General features: G+C 40.2%; 1 protein-coding gene across 2 annotated transcripts; it reads left to right on the top strand.

Moving 5' to 3' along the window:
* The first annotated feature begins 14 nt into the window (after positions 1-14).
* On the top strand, positions 15-23,375 carry LOC106057703 (zinc finger protein 528-like). Of its 2 annotated transcripts, XM_056034748.1 has the most exons (3): positions 15-119; positions 1,746-1,995; positions 21,200-23,375. In XM_056034748.1, exons 2-3 carry the CDS (start codon positions 1,800-1,802, stop codon positions 23,305-23,307), a joined length of 2,304 nt encoding a protein of 767 aa, XP_055890723.1. In that variant the 5' UTR covers positions 15-119; positions 1,746-1,799; the 3' UTR covers positions 23,308-23,375. The 2 variants fall into 2 exon arrangements, with proteins under 2 accessions (XP_055890723.1, XP_055890722.1); XM_056034747.1 differs by lacking the exon at positions 15-119 and having other exon boundaries at positions 1,303-1,995.
* The last annotated feature ends 522 nt before the right edge of the window (positions 23,376-23,897 follow it).

The following is a 23,897-nucleotide window of genomic DNA, read 5'->3' on the forward strand; positions in this document are numbered from 1 at the left end:
CATCCCCCCGCCCCCCTCCCCAAACACTGTTAGTTTCTCCAGCACACCTTTTAGACCTAAAGTGAGCCTCCAATCGCATGCTGTGTTCAGGGTCCCGATTGTCCTATGGACTACGAACGGTGAGTCAACCTTATGACCAATTCACTGTTGGACTATATAACACTTGGACTTTTTTCTTTCACGATCGGTTCGTAAAGTTTGTTCTGTGTTTTATCTTATTCAGAAATCTTGGTTTAAACAAGCAAAACTCAAAATCTGGATTTTTTTTTAAATTGTGAATTCTTGAAATGAAACAAAATAAACGTTTTTTTTTTTTTTTGTTTTCATTGGAATTTTTTAAGTAAACTAAACACACAAGAATCATCAAATTAACACTAAATTTTTTAATTATGTAAATATATATGTCTTCATTTTAAAAGCATTGTCCTGTACAAATAGTTTTGCTATTATGAGTTGATGTTTATTTAATATTAAGCTGTTTGCTATATCATACTACCATTGTTATTTAAAGCCACGGGAAGTAGGCTTACGTAACTGGGCCAAGGTAAGTGTGCGTACTCCACTAATTGTATGGCCAAAGTGTGTTTGTGGGCCGAAGTTATAGTGTGAGCTAAATTAAATGTGTGGATAAAAGTGGGTGTATGTAAAAAGTAAGAGTGTTTACTTAAGTTAGTGTGTGGGACAAAAAAGTGCAAGTTTGTGGGTCCCAGAAAGTGTGTGGGTCCCAGAAAGTGTGTGGGTCCCAGTAAGTGTGTGGGTCCAAAAAAGTGTGTGGGTCCCAGAAAGTGTGTGGGTCCAAATAAGTGTGTGGGTCCCAGAAAGTGTGTGGGTCCCAGAAAGTGTGTGGGTCCAAATAAGTGTGTGGGTCCCAGAAAGTGTGTGAGTCCAAATAAGTGTGTGGGTCAATACTAGTTTCTGACTGACAAATAATTTACAGAATTTCCCATCAAGAATTAGCGATCCCTCTGCGGTTACGAGGGTATTATGTGGCCAGCATACGACCAAAAGCATCATTACCTCAAACCACAAAACTTGTTAATTTCTAGCCTGGATTCAAACTCGATCAATTCTCTCTATAGATAAGCGATTCATCCTTTGGCCAGTAAATATGAAGAGACAATGGAGAAAAGGAAAGGGCAAATGAGAAAAAGAGAAAGAGAACTTGAGAGAAAAAAAGAGAGCATGAGATAGGGAAAGAGAAAAAGTGAAAGTGAAAGCATACGGGAGAAAGAGAGAACGATTAAGGTAGAAAGAGAAAGATTAAGGGTGAAAGAGAGAAAGAATAAGGGAAAAAGAGAAAAATTAAGAGAGAAAAATGAAGGGAAAAAGAGAAAAATTAAGAGAGAAAAATGAAGGGAAAAAGAGAAAAATTAAGAGAGAAAAATTAAGGGAGAAAGATTAATGGAAAAAGAGAAAAGATTAATGGAGGAAGATTAAAGGAGAAAGAAAGAAAATATTAAAGGAGAAAAGAGAAATATTTAGAGAGAAAGAGAAAAAGATTAAGGCGAAAAGAAAAAAAGATTAAGGCGAAAAGAGAAAAAGATTAAGGCGAAAAGAGAAAAAGATTAAGGCGAAAAGAGAAAAAGATTAAGGGAGAAAGAGAGCAAGGTTAAGGAAGAATGAGAGACAGATTAAGACCACGAGGTTGAAGAAATAGGAAAGTAAAAAAAGAAAAATTTAAGAGAAGGTAAAAATTTTGTTCCAATATCGGATGAGTATTTCTATTACAACATTGTCTCTTCCAGCGACTCAGGTTTTGCTGACCACCTGACCTGACCGGATGACCTACTCCACCCAGCATGCCTCAATCTCTAGTCTTGACTCACAGGCGAGTGGACATCTTCAACAACACCAACATTGAGGTGAGAAACAACAGCCGAGGTAGCTACGAGGACGACTGCAACAGCCTGTACAGCGACTGCGGAGAGGACAACAAGATGTATGGGGAGACTAGCCCACGTGATCAAGCGCGGACCAATGGGAGCCCAGTCTCTAGTGAGTAGAGTCTCGTGCAGTGCGCGTGCATGTTTTAGTCGGTAGATCTATTTACCATGACACCAGGACATAGTCAAGCATCCAGTGAAAAAGGTATTCCTCAATATCAAATAATAACAAAGTCTTGAAATAGAACATCTAATTATTATTATAGCTTTTTATATAGCGCTACTTTCATGCTCATAGCATGCTCAGAGCGCTTTGGTCCAATCTCATTTGTGGACCAGTGGGGGGAGTGGAGGAGGGGTATCTAGGAGTTGGTTTTCCGTGCTGCCTTTAGGCGCTCAGTAAACGCAACTCTGCCCGAGTCGGGTGTCGAACCTCGAGCCACCTTCTAGGTAGCCGAGACAAGCCAAGTTCGACCACACTTCCCACCATATAATGATCAAACGGACATTACTGTAACAAACAATTACGTTGACTCGACTTATGACTTATTCCTTTCGACTCCCAGTGGAGCATGGGGCTGCAACAGCACTTCGCCATCGGACTCTGTTCTAGACAATGTCCTTCAGTTGAATCCATGTTGAATTCCAACAGCACTTCGACATCGGACTCTGTTCTAGACAATGTCCTTCAGTTGAATCCATGTTGAATTCCAACAGCACTTCGACATCGGACTCTGTTCTAGACAATGTCCTTCAGTTGAATCCATGTTGAATTCCAACAGCACTTCGCCATCGGACTCTGTTCTGGACAATGTCCTTCAGTTGGGTCCATGTACATCCTGCCATCTTTGTTTCTTGGTCTACTGATCTTCTCCGTGTTCTTGCGGACTTTCTTTTCCCCTGAATTGTTAGTTACCTATTGACTATAAATGACTGTGACAAAACTACAAAACAACGCAATAAAAGAAAAACAATAACATCAACAACAACACAAAAAGCCAGAAAACCTAGAAGCTGCAAGATATTTTATAATTAATTACAATAATAAGCAGGGATCAATTCCTTCTTGTTCTAATTATCCTAGGAGTTGAGTTGAAGACTCTCGCGACTATAGGCCTGTAGCAGCATGCTTCCATCTCTCTGTCCGTATCGTATTCCAGGGCGCTTTGATTAGAAGCGAGGTCAGAGGCCAAGAACACTGGGGAAACTCCCCAGGGAGTATGGTTTTAAACACAAAACCATCTCTTGGCTAGGCTCATAAAATCTGCTGACTGACGTATGGTTTAGTCTTATACTGAGGAGGAGGTTTTATCGTAAAACAATAATTCGGAGGGGGTTTTAAAATCAAAATCCTCATTAGCTATGCTCTTGGAATTTGGAGATTTTCGTTTGCATTATTATTTTGTTTTATATAAGAGGTGGCATTAATCGAAAACCCCCCTGGAAAGGGATTTTAAACTCAAACACCTTTGGCTGCGTTGGGGCAAGTGATGGTTTAATATTAAAATCTCACCTAAAATAAACAAAATCAAATAAAAAAAAAACAGTCACAAAATTCCACCCCTCCCCCCCCCCCGGGGGGAGAATTTCATTTCGGGGGGACCTCCGGCCGAAATAGGTTGGGCCTCGTTGACCTAAAAACAAATGACAGATGGTGTTGTCAAACATGTGGTAATTAGCAGACGATGTGAATCATGTTCTCACCCAGAGAAGACGATGCCAGTGTAGATAAATCTGAATGCCTGGTAATAGCTACCTGAACAATTAGTGCTATACTCAACACGTGACCCTGACCATATGTTACGTTGCGGCCCATTCAGGTTGACCAGATTGTACTAAGGACAGGTGGTCATGAAAAACAGATGCGTTGGCTAACCAAAGGGAGGGAACGCACGTCAATATTTAGGTTAAAACAAGAGTTATTATTCTTAGCAACTTAAGATCTCATGGCAGGGCACCAGTAAAGAAGGGAGATAATGTTTCTTCTCATATGACTTCCCAACGAGCAGACGTGAAGAAATTAGCCCGATGTGACGACGAATGATCTAAGTCTGTTGGTATTAGTAGTACGTAGTATTATGATAACTTGTTATTTAAAGAAAACCCTGCTGTTATTTTGGCTTGCACATCTGGAGTGAAAATGGCAAAGAACTTGCCAAACCTTTGAAAATGACTTAGTAGATCATATTGGCATATGCTATTTACCCACCGGCTACGCCCGATAGCTTAATTGTTTTGAATAAAATATATGGACGATATCAAAACATGGATTTTAAGGTTTGAATTTCAAATTTCAAGAGATGTTTATCGATCTATAATCTATCTAAAAATCTATCTAAATCTACCTATGTGTATATCTATTATCTTGATTGCAAACTAAACTTTTTTTTTTTTTTTGCATTGTAAAGTCATATCAAATTTAAAACCATAGTGGTCGAGAAGTAAAGAGTTCGAATTCAAACCAAAAGTCTTGAGTTTGAATATCAGTGAATTTTCTTTTCAATTCAGAATTCTAAGGTGTACTAGTACGGCGGGGGGGGGGGGGGGCGTTAGGATGGCCACTCAACCTCCTCCCCCCCCCCCTAACTCCAATTGTGAATTTTTGTCAAGATTGGACATAACCGCTTAACTACCACATTAGAAGCGTGTTGAAACATCTCAGCGCCTTACTGCACATAAACGTGCGTATCTCAAATGGGGAAGTTAACATCAAATTATCATAGTCAGAATCACGTATCTAGCTGTCCAGAGGCGTCGCAGCCACCATAATGAATTTCGTCTATCGTCAGGTTGACACTTCTGCTCAAAGGCCGCCCACGTTTCCATGCAAATTAAAGTGGTCACCTGTTGGGCTAGTGCTGGGCATGAAATGCATGTGTGGGAGGGTGTTCTGCCCAAACTGAAACCTGCGGCTGCTGTCAAACGAAAGATAAGCTTTCCCAGCAACGGAAGTGACCTCTGACTTCTGACTCATGAATAAAACCATGATGTCCAAGTCTATAAATGAATATAATGAATACCTATTAAACCGAGAATGAAATTGCGATACATGAGGCTAAGATCAATAGCACACATTCCACTAAACATATACAAAGAAAATAATTTTAAAAAGAAACAAAAGTTTATATAAGGGAAAGCACCGCACAACCAATGCAACATATCTCAATACTGCAAGGTTTATTTCCCCTTTTTTCTATATAAAACAAAATTATTTCATTACCACTAATTGATTAGGTAACTGGATATTTTTTTATTGAGTCTTTGTATTGTCATCGGCAATTTGTATGAATCCAAAATTTCAATTTAATCTGAGATTGGGAAGTGGGAGAAAAACGTGTCAAGGAATTCCCCCCCCCCCCCATAGTTATTATAAGCTTTGTTTTTTAAAAAGTTGTTCGATTCGCTTTTCTCTAATATCGTATTCTAATAGGTGGTCCATCACTTGAATAATGCTTGTCTGGCCATGTGGAAATTAATTTGGACGATGGGTCCGAGTTCGAACCTTGCATGCCTCCCCTGGTGGACTGCAAGATGTTTGGACTAGGATGTCATTATCTTCATTTTTCAAGGGGCGTCCGATACTTATAATGCAATGCAAAATGTAATGCAAAATCAATTTGTTAGATATAATTTAATCTTTTATTTTACGGACTAGTAAATACATCCGTTATAATTTACTCTATGCCTTCAGATATTTTTTTTCAAAAGATTTTTGCTTAGACCCTGACAGCCAATTTTGTAATGCTCCATGGCCACGGCAAATTTTAAAGAGGGAACATGCCCAGCCAACATTGGGCCTCTGACTTCCGTTTTCTGACTTCCGTAGGATTTGCCTTTTTTTTTTCTCATCTAAGATTTAAGTTCGTCTAATAAATATATTAAGATAAGGAGATCAACGCTTTCAACATATATCGTCACCATAGCTTCTTATCTTATCTTATATAATACAGACGTTACTTCAAAAAAGAAGATGATTACGTCCTACGCGTCCTGCATTCAGTCATGCATATTAGCCAATGACTTAAATTCTGCCAAGTCACTGGTTTTCCTGGCTAGCCTCAGGCAACCCATTCCATGCTCTAATAGCACTGGGGAAGAAGGAGTATTTGTACAAATTTGTCCTAGCATATGGGACGAGGAATGTGCCTTTATCTTTGTGTCTTTCTGGGTATTTTATTAGCTTCACTATTTCAGTTCTTTCTCTGGGAACAGAAGTATAATCTAGATCTACATCTAGCCTGAAAGAGCTGTTCACTAGATGCTCACGTATGACTGCTTTTAAGTGACAACCCTAAGGAACACGTGACCTAAATTGAGCCATAGCCGTGCCTGCATGTTTATTGAGTTTGATTTACACCGTAGGCGGAAGTGATGTTTACTTCCCGGCCAGTTCGTCTGCTCTGTTCAGCGCCATCTTTACTTCATCCGGACGAGGTATTATATAACTGGCAATGTGGAGAAAATCGGTGAATTGTCTTCCTTGAAACTGAGCTGTAGAAATCGTTGAACGTAAACGCGGAAATTAGATGGACAGAATCAAAATTTTTGAACAGAAAATGTAATGTTAATGGTTTTTCTGTCGACTAACAGTCTGGGTGTATTGAATTCTATATTGCTCGTATTTACATTATTATTAATATTAATAATAATGTAAATGTCTTCGTCTTCGAATATTAATGATAAGTGTAGTGTATCACTTGACTTTGCTAACCCAGTTGCGACCAGCATTTTTTTACACATGTGATGCAGACAAAGCCGTGGTTCGCCGGGCGTCTAATTAAGATTTATTTACGTCTTTTGTGCCTATCTTCTTAAAGGACTTTTCTTTGGGCCTCAAATGCGTGTCTCGCGGCCTTCGTGAGAGCACTCCAACTATCTCTCTCATAGGCCATCTGTGCCGGCTACCTTCCTCTTTGCCAGTGAGGGCAAAATGGCATCTAAGTTGATCTTTTTAGTGATTTCGCGTGGGGGGGGGGTGGAGCGGGTACCCCTCTGACGCCGCCCTCCTCTGAGCTAGCAAAAGTAAAAGTTCGCCTTTATAAAGGCGTAATTCTAACCACACTCTTGTTTGGCTCTGAGACCTGGGTGCTCTACCAATTCAACAATTTGATTTGTTTAGCCACAAAGCACAAGTGCAACTAAGGCAGCCTAAGTTACAAATAATAACACTCTACACATAATCAAGATGAAAACTAATGAAAAGTAATACTAATGAAAGTGGTGATATAAATTATTAATTATAATTATACCAATAATAATGAACAACAATAACCGCTACTGTCAGATCACACGATTCGCAAACAGTGCAATTGTTATCTGTCACATGATTACATCCCAAGCCATCCACATAACAACACACAATATGAGAATAATGATTTCAATAATGAAATACAGTGGGATATTAGAAAATGGAACTTTTTTTTTTCTATTCTTTTTCTCTTAACCGTCGCCCCTCCAAATACACACATCAACACACACACACATACCTGACTAATACACATATACAATGTAACAATTACTACTTATTGCCAGACGTTACAAAAACATAATATTATCTTCTCTGATTGTACCGCCTAATATCATGATGCACAAGTGATGATAACATCATACACAAGTAATGCTGTCATGTTACACCAGTAATGAAAGACACCGCGATGCGTAAGTCTTTGCTTAAGCGTATAGCTTATTGCTGCAGCCAGTAAATCGCTTCACTTAGCCCTCCCCCTCCCCCCCTCCCTTAGCTTTACCCCGCATTTCCAGGATGTAACCGGACTCCTAGCCTCTGTGTGACCAAAAGGGTGAGCACTGCCGTAACTCTTTCTGCTCATGACGCCAACAAAAATATCTATGCCAGTGTCGACAACTTTCTTTGTTCCGCGAGGTCTGACCTTCGAGGGGTTGGGAGGAGGGGGGGGAGAGTAAGTGGGGAAACCTGGAGATGCCATCACAGTCAGGAGGAGGAAGATGTGGGAGTATATGTGTGATAGAAATGGGGGGGTTTTGGGGAGGAGGTGAGGTAGTCAGGTGGAAAACCTCTTACGTATTAGCTCTTGGTATGTATTCAAACCTTGAGCTTTGGTTTATACATAGCCCTGTGCATAGTTCTATGCATTAGGACTTACAATACGTTTGAACAAAATACAGACAATAGGTATTACATAATGTGTGAGTCTCTGGTTCGATTTTTTCAGCGTCGGAGATCAGGGGTGTTGTGTTGTGGTTGTTTTTTTTTTTTTAATTGAGAAACCTCAAAACTTTTACATTAGTTCTACCTAATATTCATAGCGCCATATTTGAAAACTACTGCCTTTGCATATTCATAACATAAACCTGTTAAACACCTAACATAGCACATTCATAGCATCGTGTTAGGAAACAACTGACACACCATAAACACACCACAAACACACCGTCAAGACACTATCAGCGCATCATTCATGCACACTCAACACACCACCAACACACCATCGACACTTTCTCACTATCACCAAACCGTTAATACACTACAAATACACCAACAACACACCAACAACACACCAACAACATTAACACAAACTCAACACACCACATTTAACAGATCATGTCGTGAAAAAAAAAAACTACTTTAAACTATATACCACATTCATAACACCATGTGGCACAGCACTAAACACTTTTTTGTTTTTGTAAAAAGCGCCATATTTGTATCAAAACGCGGGAACCATGCCTGGCCATGTCCCCTAATTAATGCGTAGGCGTGAAAACAAAACTGTGAAGTCTTAGCTTTCAAGAACAAACCAGAAACCTACCCCCCACCACATTATGGCTCTATCTGTCTTGTGGTTTTAAAAAAAAAAAAAGCATTTTCTTAGGATGTGTGTAGAAAATATGTGTGTTACCTCGTCCCTCCCCCCCCCTCTCTCTCTCACTCAACCACCCTTCAGGTTAGGTCTCTGTGACCTGCTAAACCTTCCAGATATTTCCACGTGTTGAGCGGAGACAAAGAGAACAGCCAAACTTTTCATATTGGCGGTTCTTCGGCTTAGGATGCGCTCCAAGATACACAAGGTTACGAGAAAGGCGTCTATGTTTTTTTCCCCTTAAATCGTGTACATTTATAGCTGTTTACTTAGCTGCACCCCCTCCCCTCGCTCGTCAATAATAAAATTTTGTCCCAAAAAAATGTGAAATTCCACTTTAACTGAACACAGCTTCTACAGTTTATATTTTCTAAACTTACATCTACACTGAATATGTAAGTTGCCTAAGATTTGTGTCCCCTTCAAAATCTTCTTTGCAAGAAATCGTTGACAAAGTACGTAATAAAATACCATTCAAATGTATTTAAAATAAGTACTCTCTGTCACCTCAGTATTTGCATAGCTTATAGCAACTCATTCTTGTCTGTCTGTCTTGGTAAAAAGTTTGTACACGCATTTCCCCTGGAATACCTGAATATATTATTATAGCAAGTAGGCTAAGTAAGACTAAAATAAGCCTAACCTGCTCCACTGTAAATGGATGGCTGCCTGGTCGTGCGGTTTGCGCGCTGGATTGTCGTTTGGATTTATCGATGGTCAGGGTTTTGTAGTTTACAAAATGTATAAAGTGTACAAATGTTTAAAATGAAACAGAGCGACTTCCTCGGTGTAGTCATACAATTAAATGTCAACTTATTGTCTTTCGATTTTCTTATGGTCTAGAGATGTTTCCTAAAACGAAAATAACTTTCCCGGCGTCCCTTTAAGTACAATAATGTTCCTCAAGTTCCCGCTAAGTTAGTCCAGGTTACGATGCCACAGATCACATCCACCTTGCTCCTACCTATCTCTCTCTCTCTCTCTCTCTCTCTCCGAATCCCACTCGAATTTTTTCTCTTTCCCCATCTTGCATCCACCATACTCCCCCTCCTCCCCCGTATTTCTTATCCCCCCCCCCGCCACTATCACCCTTCCCCCCCCCCCCCCGCCACCAGTCAGAGTGTCAGTCCGACATCTACCTATATACCGTTATCTTATCCCCCGCGCCCCTCTCCTCCCTTCTCTGTTCCCTCCTTACCCCCCATAACACCCCCCCCCGGCCCCAACGTTTTCAGTCATACATAAAAACAGACCCCAAAAAATAAAAAGTTTAATTTTCGTCCTTCTCATAGCTACCTCACTTCTGTAGAACCCCTTTCCGCAGTCTTTATGCCCCCTCCCCCCTTTTTTCCCCTCCTCTATCTTCGCGCTTCTCTTTGTGTCTGCCATTGGTAAGAATGTAAGATAGAAAGAGTGCGAGTGCCACTGGCAGCCATGTTGCTTCAAACTACGCCATCTGCTGGAACGCTTTTTTTTTTCTCCTCCAAAGAGAGATAACAGAAGAAAAAAAAAACTAATAAAGAAAAATGTCATAAAGCTTGTTCAGTAGTCAACCGGGCAACTGAACCAGATGAATGAACGGTAATTTGTGGACGGGAGGGGGGGGGAGCTGAACAAAGCAAGAAGGAGGATGGTATAGAGTAAGACTTTTTTTTTTCCAAATTCGTAAGAACATTGCGATATGGTAGGAGACAGTAAGTGGTGGTGGAAGAACCACTGGTGATGAAGGAGATTTTCATAATTAAGTTAATTATAGTGACCTACTTTTTGTCTTATAGTAAAGTTGTTTGTTTTTTTTTTCAAGATCCAGTTTAAATTCACGAGACGTCACCTCGAGCTATAAAATATATTAAGAGGGAAAAGAAGAGAAAGTCAAAAGGGGAAATGCAGGGGCGCAATAATGGAAGCTAAAGAAAAACGTGGGGGGAATAAGAGAGGAAGAGATTTTCAAATAAATAGACAAAATGAACAATGTCAAGGAGGTGATCACCTAAAGAATGTTAAGAAAGCTAGGAGTGGAGGAGGAGCTTCGAAATTTGATTCCCGCAATTATTAGATCTGTGCAAAGATTTTTAAATAACCAAGATCGAAGGTGTTTTCTTATTCTATGCACCGGATACACCGAAACGCTAAGTTATTTATTTGGGAGATTTTCATACAAGATGATGGAAAAGCTGAGCGGTAAAGCGCTTGGCTTCCGAACCGGGGGACCGGGGTTCGAATCCTGGGTGAAGACTGGGATTTTTAATTTCGGGATCTTCGGGCGCCTCTGAGTCCACCCCAGCTCTAATGGGTACCTGACATTAGTTAGGAAAAAGTAAAGGCGGTTGGTCGTTGTGGCTGGCCACATGACACCCTTGTTAACCGTAGGCAACAGAAACAGATGAACTTTACATCATCTGCCCTATAGACCACAAGGTCTGAATGGGGAAATTTACTTTATTTTACTAGTTAGCTGTTTGGTGTATCTGGTGTACGAGATAAAGAATGGCTGCCTGGTCGTGCGGTATGCGCGCTGGACTGTCGCTCCTTCGTTTCGATGGTCCAGGGTTGAGACAGAACGATTTGAACCCATAACTTGGAATTTACAGTTAGGAACTCAATCCCTCCTATAGACATGCCAACACCCATAGCTACCGGGTAAAAAAGTAAAGTTCCTCTTTCAGACCTTGTGCCCTATAGCTCCCAGATGGTCTTATTTAATTAGTTCGTCTACATTTGTGGTCATTCCAGAATCGGCAGGTTACATGTCCAGCCAATAGTAACATGGTTACGTTTCTGACCTCTGACCCGAGTCTCCCTACCTGAAGAATCAAACTTGTGTGGAAATGTACAGTTCTCGAACTGTTTATTGTTCTTGTTTATTTTCAAAGTCCCATAATTCCATTTCCCGTTACACCCCCCCCCCAAAGCAGTTAGGATGCAGTGATGTCACTCAACGTCTTCACGTGCTGAAGTTTTTTTTTTTCTTGTCTTTATCTAGGTTGTTGGGTTGTTTTTTTTCACTATATCTAGGTTTTTTTTACCTCCATCGTTTGGTAATCACTGACTGACTCACTTTTCGACCTCGCAATAGGAATATTTGTGAAGGATTTGTTGTTTTTTTTTGCTCTGCCTGTAGTCCTCTTTTTTAATTTTATTTTTCTCTACTTCTTTCTTTTTCTCTTTCGTTCTATCTTCTCAAGTGTAATAGCTGTTGATTCATTACAGATCATTCTTTTTTTTTTTCCTCCACGATTAAGAAATGTTTTCTTCAGTTCTCATAACCAAGGACGATGACATTAGCAGATAGAAATGTGTAATATCATTCTTGACCTTTGACCTTTTTTTTGTTTTGGTTTTGTTTTTAAAATAATAGTAGTTTAGGGTTACATGTGTGCGTGTGACAATTTTTATATGAGTGTTTGTATTTGTGAGTGTTTGTTAGTTGGTTTGTATATTTGAGTGTAAGTATGTGTGTATGTATGAGTGTATGTATGAGTGTATGTATGTGTGTATGTATGTGTGTATGTAGTGTGTGTGTATGTGTGTATGTATGTGTGTATGTATGAGTATATGTATGTGTGTATGTATGTGTGTATGTATGTGTGTATGTATGAGAGTATGTATGAGTGTGTGTATGTAAAATTAAAAGTAAATTTCCCTTTATGGGGCATATGATGTCAAGGTCATCTGTTTCTATGGCAAACAGATAACGAGCAGGTCGTCATGTGGCCAGCACAATGACCAACCGCCTTTACTTCCCCCAACTTAAAGTCAAGTACCCATTAGAGTTGGGTAGGCTCCCAGTCTACACCGAGATTCGAACCCAGGACCCCAGGTTCGGAAGCAAAGCGCTTAACCACTCGACCACCGCGTGTTTGTGCTAGCGTTACATTGTTATGACACATATTTGATAGTTATTAATATAGTAATTCTCGGGACCAAAAGTGTAGATAAAATTAGGAAATACGCCATGTATTAGAGACGCTAGAGGGGGTGACACTAGAGACGCTTAGAGTAGAAGACTCCACGACCAAATTTTTCCCCTGTAAATAAACGATTTAAAGGTTTACTCAAGAGTTATCCAGTTCTTTAAAGAGCGTCTGAAATGCGTGCAGCTGTGCAGGCTCGCTTGTGTGTTATAAGTCTTGATTGGAGCTTAACAATATATGTAGGTGTTTAATAGGGGCGGACTGGGGGCTAAAAGCGGCCCGGGCACTTCTATACAACCCACCCCACAAAATGTATATCATATGATGGACATCCAAGTCTAGGTCTACCTGTCCTCAAAATCATTCTGTTAAGTTTGATAATGTATCGATCACTGAACGCATGCATGAAGTGAACACTATATCCTTACAGGTCTTATGTTTCTTTTTAATTACTAAGTATGTAGGCCCTAAAGGGATGGAGCATGCTAGTAGCACTGTCTACGGATGTAGGCTATTACATTATTTCGGAAAATGTGTTTGATTAAATTAGCATTACACTGTAGAGTCTGTAAAAGATTTTTTTTTAAAACAAGGCTCATGTGGTCCTTTGTATAAGAGAATATTATAAAACATTTAACAATTTAATACGTTCTAGATGAGGCCATTTAGGTGGCCCCACCGGCCCATTTTGAGTACCGGCCCACCGGGCATTTGCCCGAATGCCCATATAACCAGTCTGCCCCTGGTGTTTAATATGTATGAACTTGCCTCTCTGTATCCTCATTGATAAATGGAACCTCGCCTTCTCATCACTCACTAAAAGATCCATTTCTATTTGTATAACACAAAAATTACAGTATTTAAATAGTGCATTGGGATATCAAGTTTCCTATGATCACATATGTTATTTTGTGACAACTGGCATTGACATTTAGGCTGTGAGAACTGACATTGGCAGGTTATTTTGTGAAAGCATGAATGTCTGTGGCATTTCGTGACAACTGACATTGAGAGAAGGTTTTGTGACAGCTGACATTGAGAGAAGGTTTTGTGACAACTGACCTTGAGAGGATGTTTTAAAACAACTAACAATGAGAGACTTTTTGTGACAACTGACATTGAGAGGCAGGTGTGGCAACTGAAACTGTGAAACTTTCTTGTGACAATTGACATTGACATACTTTTTGTGAGACCTTTTTTTTATTGTAAGAACTGGCATTGAGAGACTTTTTGTGACGGCTGGCATTGAGAGACTTTTTGTGACGGCTGACATTGAGAGACTTTTTGTGACGGCTGGCATTGAGAGACTTTTTGTGACGGCTGGCATTGAGAGACTTTTTGTGACGGCTGGCATTGAGAGACTTTTTGTGACGGCTGGCATTGAGAGACTTTTTGTGACGGCTGGCATTGAGAGACTTTTTGTGACGGCTGACATTGAGAGATTTTTTGTGACGGCTGGCATTGAGAGACTTTTTGTGACGGCTGACATTGAGAGACTTTTTGTGACGGCTGACATTGAGAGACTTTTTGTGACGGCTGGCATTGAGAGACTTTTTGTGACGGCTGACATTGAGAGACTTTTTGTGACGGCTGACATTGAGAGACTTTTTGTGACGGCTGACATTGAGAGACTTTTTGTGACGGCTGACATTGAGAGATTTTTGTGACGGCTGACATTGAGAGACTTTTTGTGACGGCTGGCATTGAGAGACTTTTTGTGACGGCTGACATTGAGAGACTTTTTGTGACGGCTGACATTGAGAGACTTTTTGTGACGGCTGACATTGAGAGACTTTTTGTGACAACTGGCATTGGGAAACGTTTTGTGACAACTGATATTAACCGTTGTTTAAAAGGTAGATGTACGTGTAGTTTTTGTGCACTGTATAGCACTGCAGAATCAAATGTTTTAACTCTTTCTCTCCTTAAATTATTTACCACATTCTGGTGGAATCAACGCTGGTATCGTCAGTTAGGAGAGAAAGAGTTAAATCTCTTTAGTTTGTAGGCACCAGATAATTTAACTAGGGACGAAGCAATAGACTTTCACTCTGTGTCTGAAGCTTTCCTTAAAACAAACGGGCGACAACCTCGAGGTAGATTAAGGAGACACGATACCAAGATTAACCTCCATGCCTACGAAGATTCACTGCTATGCATTAGTAAAACAAAAAGTAAAGTTCCCCCTTTCAGACCTTGTGGTCCATAGGGCAGATGATGTAAAGGTCATCTGTTTCTGTGGCCTGCGGTTAACGTGGGTGTCATGTGGCCAGCACAACGACCAACCGCTTTTACTTTTCCCCAACTAATGTCGGGTACCCATTAGAGCTGGTTGGACTCAGTCCTAGTCTTCCCCAGGGTTCGATCCCCGGACCCCGGTACGGAAGCCAATTTTAACTGAATTATTTTGTATTTAGTTGGCAGCTGTGAAGTTCAATTAAGCGTCCTATCTTATCTTATATTTTACAGACGTTAAGACAATTACGTCCTAGTATGTGGAAGAGCATTTATTGTTTTTATAGAGCCTGTTGTTCTGCTGGTTTCCAAAATAGGGTTCAGAAACCCTGGTTTAAAATAAAATAATTCGTAAGTGACAAATATTTCCTTACTGCAACTGAACATGTATTGACCATCTTGTAAAGAAAAGCTATATCATTAATGTGCGATCAACTAATATATTGAGATCTCTTCTCATCTTATCTTATCTTATATAATACAGACGTTACTTCAGCGCAGATGACATTCGGGTCTCCAAACAAAATTAAATATAAACATTATTTTATCTTATATAATACAGACGTTACATAAAAAAAAAAGAAGATGATTACGTCCTACGCGTCATGCATCTAGTCATGCATGTTAATGAATGACATAGATTCTGACAAGTCATTGTTTTTTTCTGGCTGATTCAAGCAACCCATTCCATGCTCTAATAGCACTAGGGAAAAAGAAAAATTTGTCCTAGCATATGGAACGAGGAATGTTTCTTTATCTTTGTGTATTTGAAGATTATGGTTCAGTGCTTTATGCATGATTACTACTTTACTTTGGACTACTGTCCAGTCATCTCTCCAGAAGGTTTTCTAAATTTAGTGATGTTACTAAAGGTGTTACTCTAATCAACTGTGAATATTCGTTTGTTATGAATCTCACTACTCTATTTTGTGTCTGTTCCAGTTTCTTAATGTTTTCTTGAGCTGAGGGGTCCCAAACAGAGGATGCATATTCTATTATTGGCCTAACCAAGGTTAAATAACATTTTAGTTTTATGTTCTTATTTGATTTATAGAAATTTCTTTTCATAAACCCTAATGCTTTGTTTGATTTTTTAATAGTTTCATCAATATGGGGATTCCATGACAGTGTTTCATTTATTATTAATGAGGAATGCAGTATTTCCCGTGGCTACGCAGCCCCAGCTATGACCTACATATTTTGTCACATCCCGCGCAAGCAAAACCATTGTTCGCCGGTGGTCGATTAATCTTCGTACTCGAAAACAAGCCTTATTATTATTATTATTATTCATTATATTATTCTCTTGTGAAATGATTTCTTGGAGCTTCGTACTGTTAGTTCACTTTGCCGAGGATAGCAGTAGATCTAGTAGAGTACCAGACAGACAGTTATGTCAAATAAATGATTCAGTAATTTCAATGCCATTACAGTGACAGGATGCACACTTTAAAAAAAAATGGCCATTAACCCCCCACCCCCTCCTCTTCCGTCTCCTAATTTCCGCGCAATCGTCTGCTGCCTTATTGTCTACATGTCTCTCTCAGGACACATCTGTTGGACCCGGTGCTGTGCCCGGTGCAATTGGCTTCGTGATAATCATTAGCAAGGTGGAGTCGAGGATTTTGTTTACATCTGATGACGTTACTTCCGCTCCATCTCTGCAAAAACGTTTTATTTTGTTTTGTTTTTAATTTCTCGGTGTGTGTGTGTGTGTGTGTGTGCGCTCGCACGCATGCGTGTGTGTGTGAGTGTGCGTTTCTATGTGTGTGTGTATCAATGCACGACATTTTCATCCCTGGGTGTCTTGCCTAACCTTACCTTTACCTGTCATTCCTTTAACCCCGCGAACGTATTTATTTTCTGGTACCACCTTTTCAAAAACAAAATAAAAAAATTTGTGGTACCAGGGAACTGTTGAAAGAATAGAGTCTGTACGTTAAAGAACCTTATTGTCAAGCCCCAGTTTCCCAAACCTTTATACTGGGGCATCTAAAGAAGTTTTGAAAGCCCAAACCTTGGCATTGTTTGGAGAGATATGTTTTGACTATGAAAATCGACGAAGAAGCAACAATTTGAGAACCGCTTTTCTGTTATTAGAATTAACTTTTTTGTCATCCCCTTTTCTGTTGAAATCAATATTTTAAAGCCCTAATTCTGTTATTAAAATCACTATTTGGTGAGCTCTTAATTCTTGATGTGATGCTGGTGTAATTTAATTAAATTAGCTCTCAAATTAGAACACGAAGCTATGTACTGCGACCTTCTTGAAGTTTCCTACAGAAGTCTGAGACTGTCAGTAGAGCTGGGTAACAGCTCCAGATCCTCAAGCGCAAGGTTTCCTTTTCCCTGCGATATAGATGTCTGCTAGTTTCTGGTAATCTTGGACCAGGAGCTTAACATATATTTCAGTGATAGAATGTTTAATCTACTGACTCAACTTTTACCAAAACAGGAAGGCATATAATTTAAATAATGCCCTTTGTGTCACTCTAAGACATTCATTGGTGCTTTCATTTCCATTTCCAACAAGCAACAGGTGCTCACGAAGTGAACTATTTGATTGATGGTTTTGGAAATCGTCTGGTGGCATCTGACCTCTCAGAAAAAGGTCGTGACCTCGCTTAATCAGTGCTGTTCTAGACCAAATATCTGATCCCTGGCAGGCCCTCTACACCTGGTGGTCTGAAAGTCAGAGTTATCTCTCTAGTAGATTAAAACCACTCGAACACCTTCCGCGGGGTGACTTTCTGTGTTTTGTTTCACCTGAAGCACGATTAATCTTTTTTTCTGCTTTGTTTTACAAATTTCGGGCGCTCTTAATGAAATATTACCGTTGTATCACATATTGCGGATGTTGCTTCAGAATTGAAGATTATAACATCCTAGCCTAAGCCTCCCCCTCTGGACGAAGGGGGGTGGGGGCTGACGGTGGGCAGGATTCGAACCAGGTACTATCGAGACGGCAGCCCAGAGCTCATATGTAGAGATGTAATGTCTAATCTGCGTCTGTATTACTTGTACCGTTCAGCCAATAGGCTGCGTGTTTCTGTACGCGTCAAATTACAAGCGAGTTCCTTGTTACAGGCATGCAGACGATTAATACAACTCCACAAATAGAGTGAACAACCAACAGACGTGTGAAGTATAACTGTTTAATTCATAACGGGTGCAGTCTAGTCTCAGTCACTATCACGTACGATGTTACCTCTATGAAAGCATAGCCTCAACTGTCTTTTTAATCTATGTAAGCTACAGTCTCGCTTTGGAATTTATGTCGTCACAATTATGCGTTCACTATCAGTCACCTAAAGTGCGTCTCTACACATACCACACAAAACAAGCAGTCAACAATTCTTTCAGAAATAAATTTTATTACATCTGGATTGAAGCGAGCATCGTTCGAACTCTTGTTTAACTCTTTCGCTCCGTAATTATTTTTGTTAAGTACATCTTCATTTTACTCATTACTATCTCACTACCATGTTATGATTGGGCTTCAATAGCTTTGTTGTTTGTTATCAGAAAATGTTGTATTTGGTAGAGAATTAAAGGAAAATGCATGCTCTTTTTATATATTTCAAAGTCAAGTTTAAAAGTTAAACATTAATTTAATTTAATGAGGTCAAATCAACGATGGTATCGTCGATAGGAGAGAAAGAGTTAATGACCAGAGTATATCCTAGATCAAATACTTGGAAATCTTTATTATCTGGTCTAGAAGAAATAAATTGAGACTATAAGAACATTAATGTCTTATTGCGTTGAAATATAAGTTGCGAAAATGCCCCACCAATACAAAATTAGGAGCTTTTTATTTTCAATACTTGTTTCTGATTGTTTTTGTTGTGCTACTTAGAAGTCAATGCTCTGGATGCCAGAAAGGAAGAACTCCTCATTACTGTGAAGAGAAGAAAGCTGAGCTGGATTGGTCATATAGTAAGACATGACTCACTGTCTAAAGTCATCCTTCAAAATTTCCCATGTTGTCTTATGGCGCTCAGCAAAATTCACAAATCAACATCTGGATTCCAATTTTCCGATTTCTACATCCTTTGATAGCCATGACTTAGGCCACTCAGACTCATATCTTTTTTTATGTTATATAAGTTCATAGACCTATGAATATTTTCATCTTATTTAGTAGTGTAAAATCCAGACATGATATTCTTTTCATGTGTCACTTGGCGTGGAGGTCAGGGCCGCAACTCTCAGGGGCAGCGCTCGGTGCAACATAATTTAATGCAGGTAATAAACTATTGAGTCATCGTCTTGGCGGAGATAAACTAACCCAAAGGACTGTTCGCATCTCTCACGGACTTTCATTGCACATTCCAAGGGATACAACTCTTTAAATACTCGTATGATGGAACAAATTGAATCTCTACATTAATAACGTCCCTTTTCTTGTCTCCCTCGAAAAAAAAAACACTGAACCAGCGAGTAGTGGAATGCTAAGTGTCTTTTACTGTCTCTGTGACCAAAGAGATTTATTTGAGCTGAATTCCACGAAGCCTTGGCTCGAGGTCTCTTTATCACCTATGGATGACTCGGTTACATCTCGCGCTTACCCTACTTCTGCCACCGTGAGAACCAAACGGCAGGTTCCACCAGATAGAGGCTTACCTGTGACCTTGACGTTGAAAGACAACAGGTAACGGGGTTGAGAAGTTGGTAGAGAAAAAAAAAAGAATCACGCACACATTTTTTTTTTCGGCATCTGGAAATTAGTCATTCTTTACTGATAAGACCCATACACACAGAAAAAAAAAGGAAAGTTTAAGAAAGAAAAAGGAAGAAAGAAATACAAAGAAAATACCGAACACTATTCTGGACATTTCGTAACCAAAATTCTGTTTCAATGACTTTCAGATACTATGTTTACTATCTTTCTGTGGCATTTTATGGCCCGTAGAACTAAATGGTCGATACTTGATAATGCGGAGCTGGAGTGACCTCTCCATTGCTGGGGGAAAGCCTGTGTTAATATAAGAAGCTCCACCTTACAATCTTATCTTATCTTATATAATACAGATATTACTTCAAAAAAGAAGATGATTACGTCCTACGCGTCATGCATTTAGTCATGCATATTAACCAATGACTTAAATTCTACAAAGTCACTGGTTTTCCTGGCTAGCTCAGGCAACCCATTCCATGCTCTAATAGCACTAGGGAAGAAAGAGTATTTGTACAAATGATGTAAAAGTCATCTAAACCTAAAGGTCTCGGGATCGAATCTCGTTGAAGACTGGGATTTTAAGTTTCTGGATTTCTTAAGGGACCATCCAACTCTTATGGGTACCTTAGTTGGGGAAAAGTAAAGGCGGTTGGTCGTTGTGCTGGCCACATGACTCCTTCGTTAACCGTGGGCCACAGAAACACATAACCTTTACATCATCTGCAATATAGATCGCAAGGTCTGAAAGGGAAACTTTAAGTCAGAATGTAGCAATGCAATTGGTTTCTCTGTTTATATAACACAGTATGCACTAGAAGAGATTACTTACTCTATATAATCAAATCAAATCAGGGTAGTAAATACTAGTGAAATTTGCCCTTGTGGAGTGTTACCAGAGAATACTGACCACCTCCTTCAAAACCGCATTCTTCATCAAGAGGCGCGAACAAGACACTGGCGCCAAAGCACCCCTCTAGAATATAAACAATGGTGAGAGATGCCTGATATTAAAAACCACTGCACAGTTCATCTCAGATATTGGTCTAGTCATCTGAACTCTCTAACACAGGGGTATCGAGGGCCGCATTAAAAAAAAGTTTGTGCATGGCGGGCCGCATATATATATATATATATGTCCTAGAAAGATAAGCTTGCTGTGTAGAATGTCTCTTAATTTATAATTATAATGAGACAGTTTCAATAATTTATACAGATATTTTTTTTTACATATTTGCATTTTTATATCTATTCAATGTGGGCACACCTGATTTCTGTGGTGTCGGCGGGCCGCATAAAACACCTCGGCGGACCGCATGTGGCCCGCGGGCCGTAATTTGCCCACCCTTGCTCTAACATATCATAAGAACAAGGAAATGTTGTATTATTTATTTCTAGAAAAGGTGAAGGTTGTTTATCGTTTTCCTATAACTAGAGGCTGCCTTTTCCGAAAGCTAAGTCGTATACTGAATGTATTTATATATAATATCATTAGCCTATCGCCCTAGTTTATTTGTCGATATATGGTTGACAATGTTGCGTCCCTTAAACTTAAATATGGTGCGAATTCGTTATTTATGTTAAATATAATAACTTAGCATTCACCTATATAGAAAATAAAATTATTATTTTTTTCTTTGGTTCTTTCAGCGTCCCCCATGTCACGGAAGCAAGCCATTCTTCAGCGCCAGAGTTTAGAGAAATACCAAAACGTTTCGGACGGCGAAAGTGACAGCGGGTCATCCACGTCAGCGGAAGCACGACACGAGATGGCCCCTGAACTAGAATACAGCTGGGAATGCCCTTCCGGTCTGTCACTTCTTCTGGAGCTGATGACCCAGAGTCCTCAAAGACTTTCTAGCCGCGACGTCGTGGAAGTAGGAAGTGAGGTCAAGGCCACAGAGAAACACAGAAGCAGAAGTGACATGGAATGTGTTTCTATCGATGGCATGAGGGAAAGATACGGCGTATACTCCAGGCAGGGGGAAGTCAGTGAAATGAACACCCCTCTTGCAAATCATGAGAAATACGTGAGTGCAGGTGAAAGACAATACGCTCATTTCGAAGACAATGTTGACAGAAGAAGCAGCTTCAACTACAGCCCATATCCACCTCACTGCGAGCAACAAAATAGTCCCACTCAAGTACCCATTGAATCAACAGCGTATGAATACGAAGAGCATGAACATGGACAGAAATTTTACTTGGCGCAGCGTAAGATAAGCTTTGACGCGGGGCGGTACGACAACGGCAAGCCTGTAGTTCAGAGGCCAAACTCTCCCATCGAAGAGCCCATCGACTACTCCCAGTTGTCTTCGAGGCGTAGAGAGGTCAAAGTTGAAATGCCAGACACAAAGCAGGAGCCTCAAGATTTATCACTACGTTCACCTGACGAGGATTGCAGCGGGAGATACGGTAATGTTACGTCACGTTTGACCGAGAAAGCTCCTCCAGTACTGGTTCCAAAGTACGAGTTTATTCTCTCCCCTAAGATGGATAACAATGGTAATCTTATTCTCACTCAGCCTCAGTCGAACACCAAGTCAGAGTTGATTGGACAAGACTATTTAAAAAGGAAATCCAGTGATGCTGCGCAGGACTCAAGCACCGCAAAGTATTCGTACGATTTGAAACACGAGACAGTTGCTCCGCAGAGATCCCCAACAACCAAGTCGACTTCAGAGCACAAATATGAGACATTTCCTGTGTCCAAGCATAACAATGTTAGTCAGAATTCGCCATACGCTGAGGAGAAAACAGAAGTGCCCTATCATCCCAAACTGAAATACCTGGTGGCAGCAACGCAGTATGCCAAAGCCAAGGCTAAGCAAGAAGAGGAGGCTGAGCTCGAAGCGAAACAGAAATCCTGCAGTCAGCCCAGCGCTCTCTTTTCACAAGATCGCTCATTACAAGAAGAGATGTCTGCTGAAGTCCCCGAAGAGGAGAGAATGACACTAGTCAGTCCGCAGTCAGTTCCGACAAGTGACTACTTCCAACACAACAGCATTCACAGCACAAATGTGTTCATATTAAATACGGGATCATCCATCATAGCCAGCGAAGTTCCCAGAGGCAGCATAATGAGTCAGCAACAAAGTCAAATCATCGAAATTCATCCTCATCTTACTCCCAGTTCAGCCATCCATATCTCAGGCCAGGTCATAGGCAGCAGTGACATCCTTGTCCAAGAGCAGTATGCAAACGACTTAGAACCTCCGTCACCAGATGATCAGCCCCTTAGCCCAGCCAGCCTTCGAGAGCAGCAGTCCACACTGAGCGAGCTTCTCTTTTCCAGCAGTAGAAAGGCCGGGGTCGACCCGTACGCATGCGCCGACTGTGGTAAACGCTACAGCACTTCCAGCAACCTAGCCAGGCATCGTCAGACTCACAGGAGCGTTTGCGACAAGAAAGCCCGCAAGTGTCCCCACTGTGAAAAAGTCTACGTTTCGATGCCGGCCTACAGTATGCACGTGCGCACCCACAACCAGGGCTGCGAATGCCCGCACTGTGGGAAAAAATTCAGTCGGCCTTGGCTGCTTCAAGGTCATATCCGCACGCACACGGGAGAGAAGCCGTTTGGATGCCATCAGTGCGGCAAGTCTTTTGCTGACAAGTCCAACCTCAGGGCGCACATTCAGACGCACTCAACGGACAAGCCTTACGTCTGCGGAAGATGCGGGAAAGCGTTTGCGCTCAAAAGCTATTTATACAAGCACGAGGAGTCGTCATGCATGAGAGGTCAAAGATTCCGAAACTAACCAATCAAATTGTTACAAGGCTACGACAGATTTGTGTGTGTGTTAAAATGGCATTCGATAATTTAAAAAAATAATATGTGTAATTTTTTTTTACTGTTTTCAAGAAAATTATTTTAAAATCTTTTTTTTTCCTTTACATGAATGCTAATTTTTTTATTAAAAAAATTTTTCTTAATCTTTGGACTAGAAAGTAATGCCTTATTTTATTAACGAGTTGAACTTGGGTCAAGCAAAAATATAGATCTACAGACCCTGCTCTATAACATATTTTTTTACCTTTTTTTTTTCTTCGAACCGAGTGATGTTTTGTACGGAATGCCTTACTGGTCATTTTGTGCCAAAATTTTGTTCAAGATTGAACAGCCTTATTTTACACGTACATGTTTGTCTTTTTACACTTGATTGCTACAACTGGCCATGTTGCCAAATTGCCTTTTTTTTTTTAATTTCTTTCGAAGATCTTGTTTTCCAATGTTGACTTTCAAATATTTCTCAATTACATCTTCTTTGCCTTGTGCTTGTAAAAAAAAAACAGCCAAATAATACTAGTGGACCAAGTTACATTTTTAAAAATTCATAATATTCATCAA

The sequence above is a fragment of the Biomphalaria glabrata genome, chromosome 7 (assembly GCF_947242115.1).
Source record: "Biomphalaria glabrata chromosome 7, xgBioGlab47.1, whole genome shotgun sequence".
NCBI classification, from domain to species: Eukaryota; Metazoa; Mollusca; class Gastropoda; family Planorbidae; genus Biomphalaria; species Biomphalaria glabrata.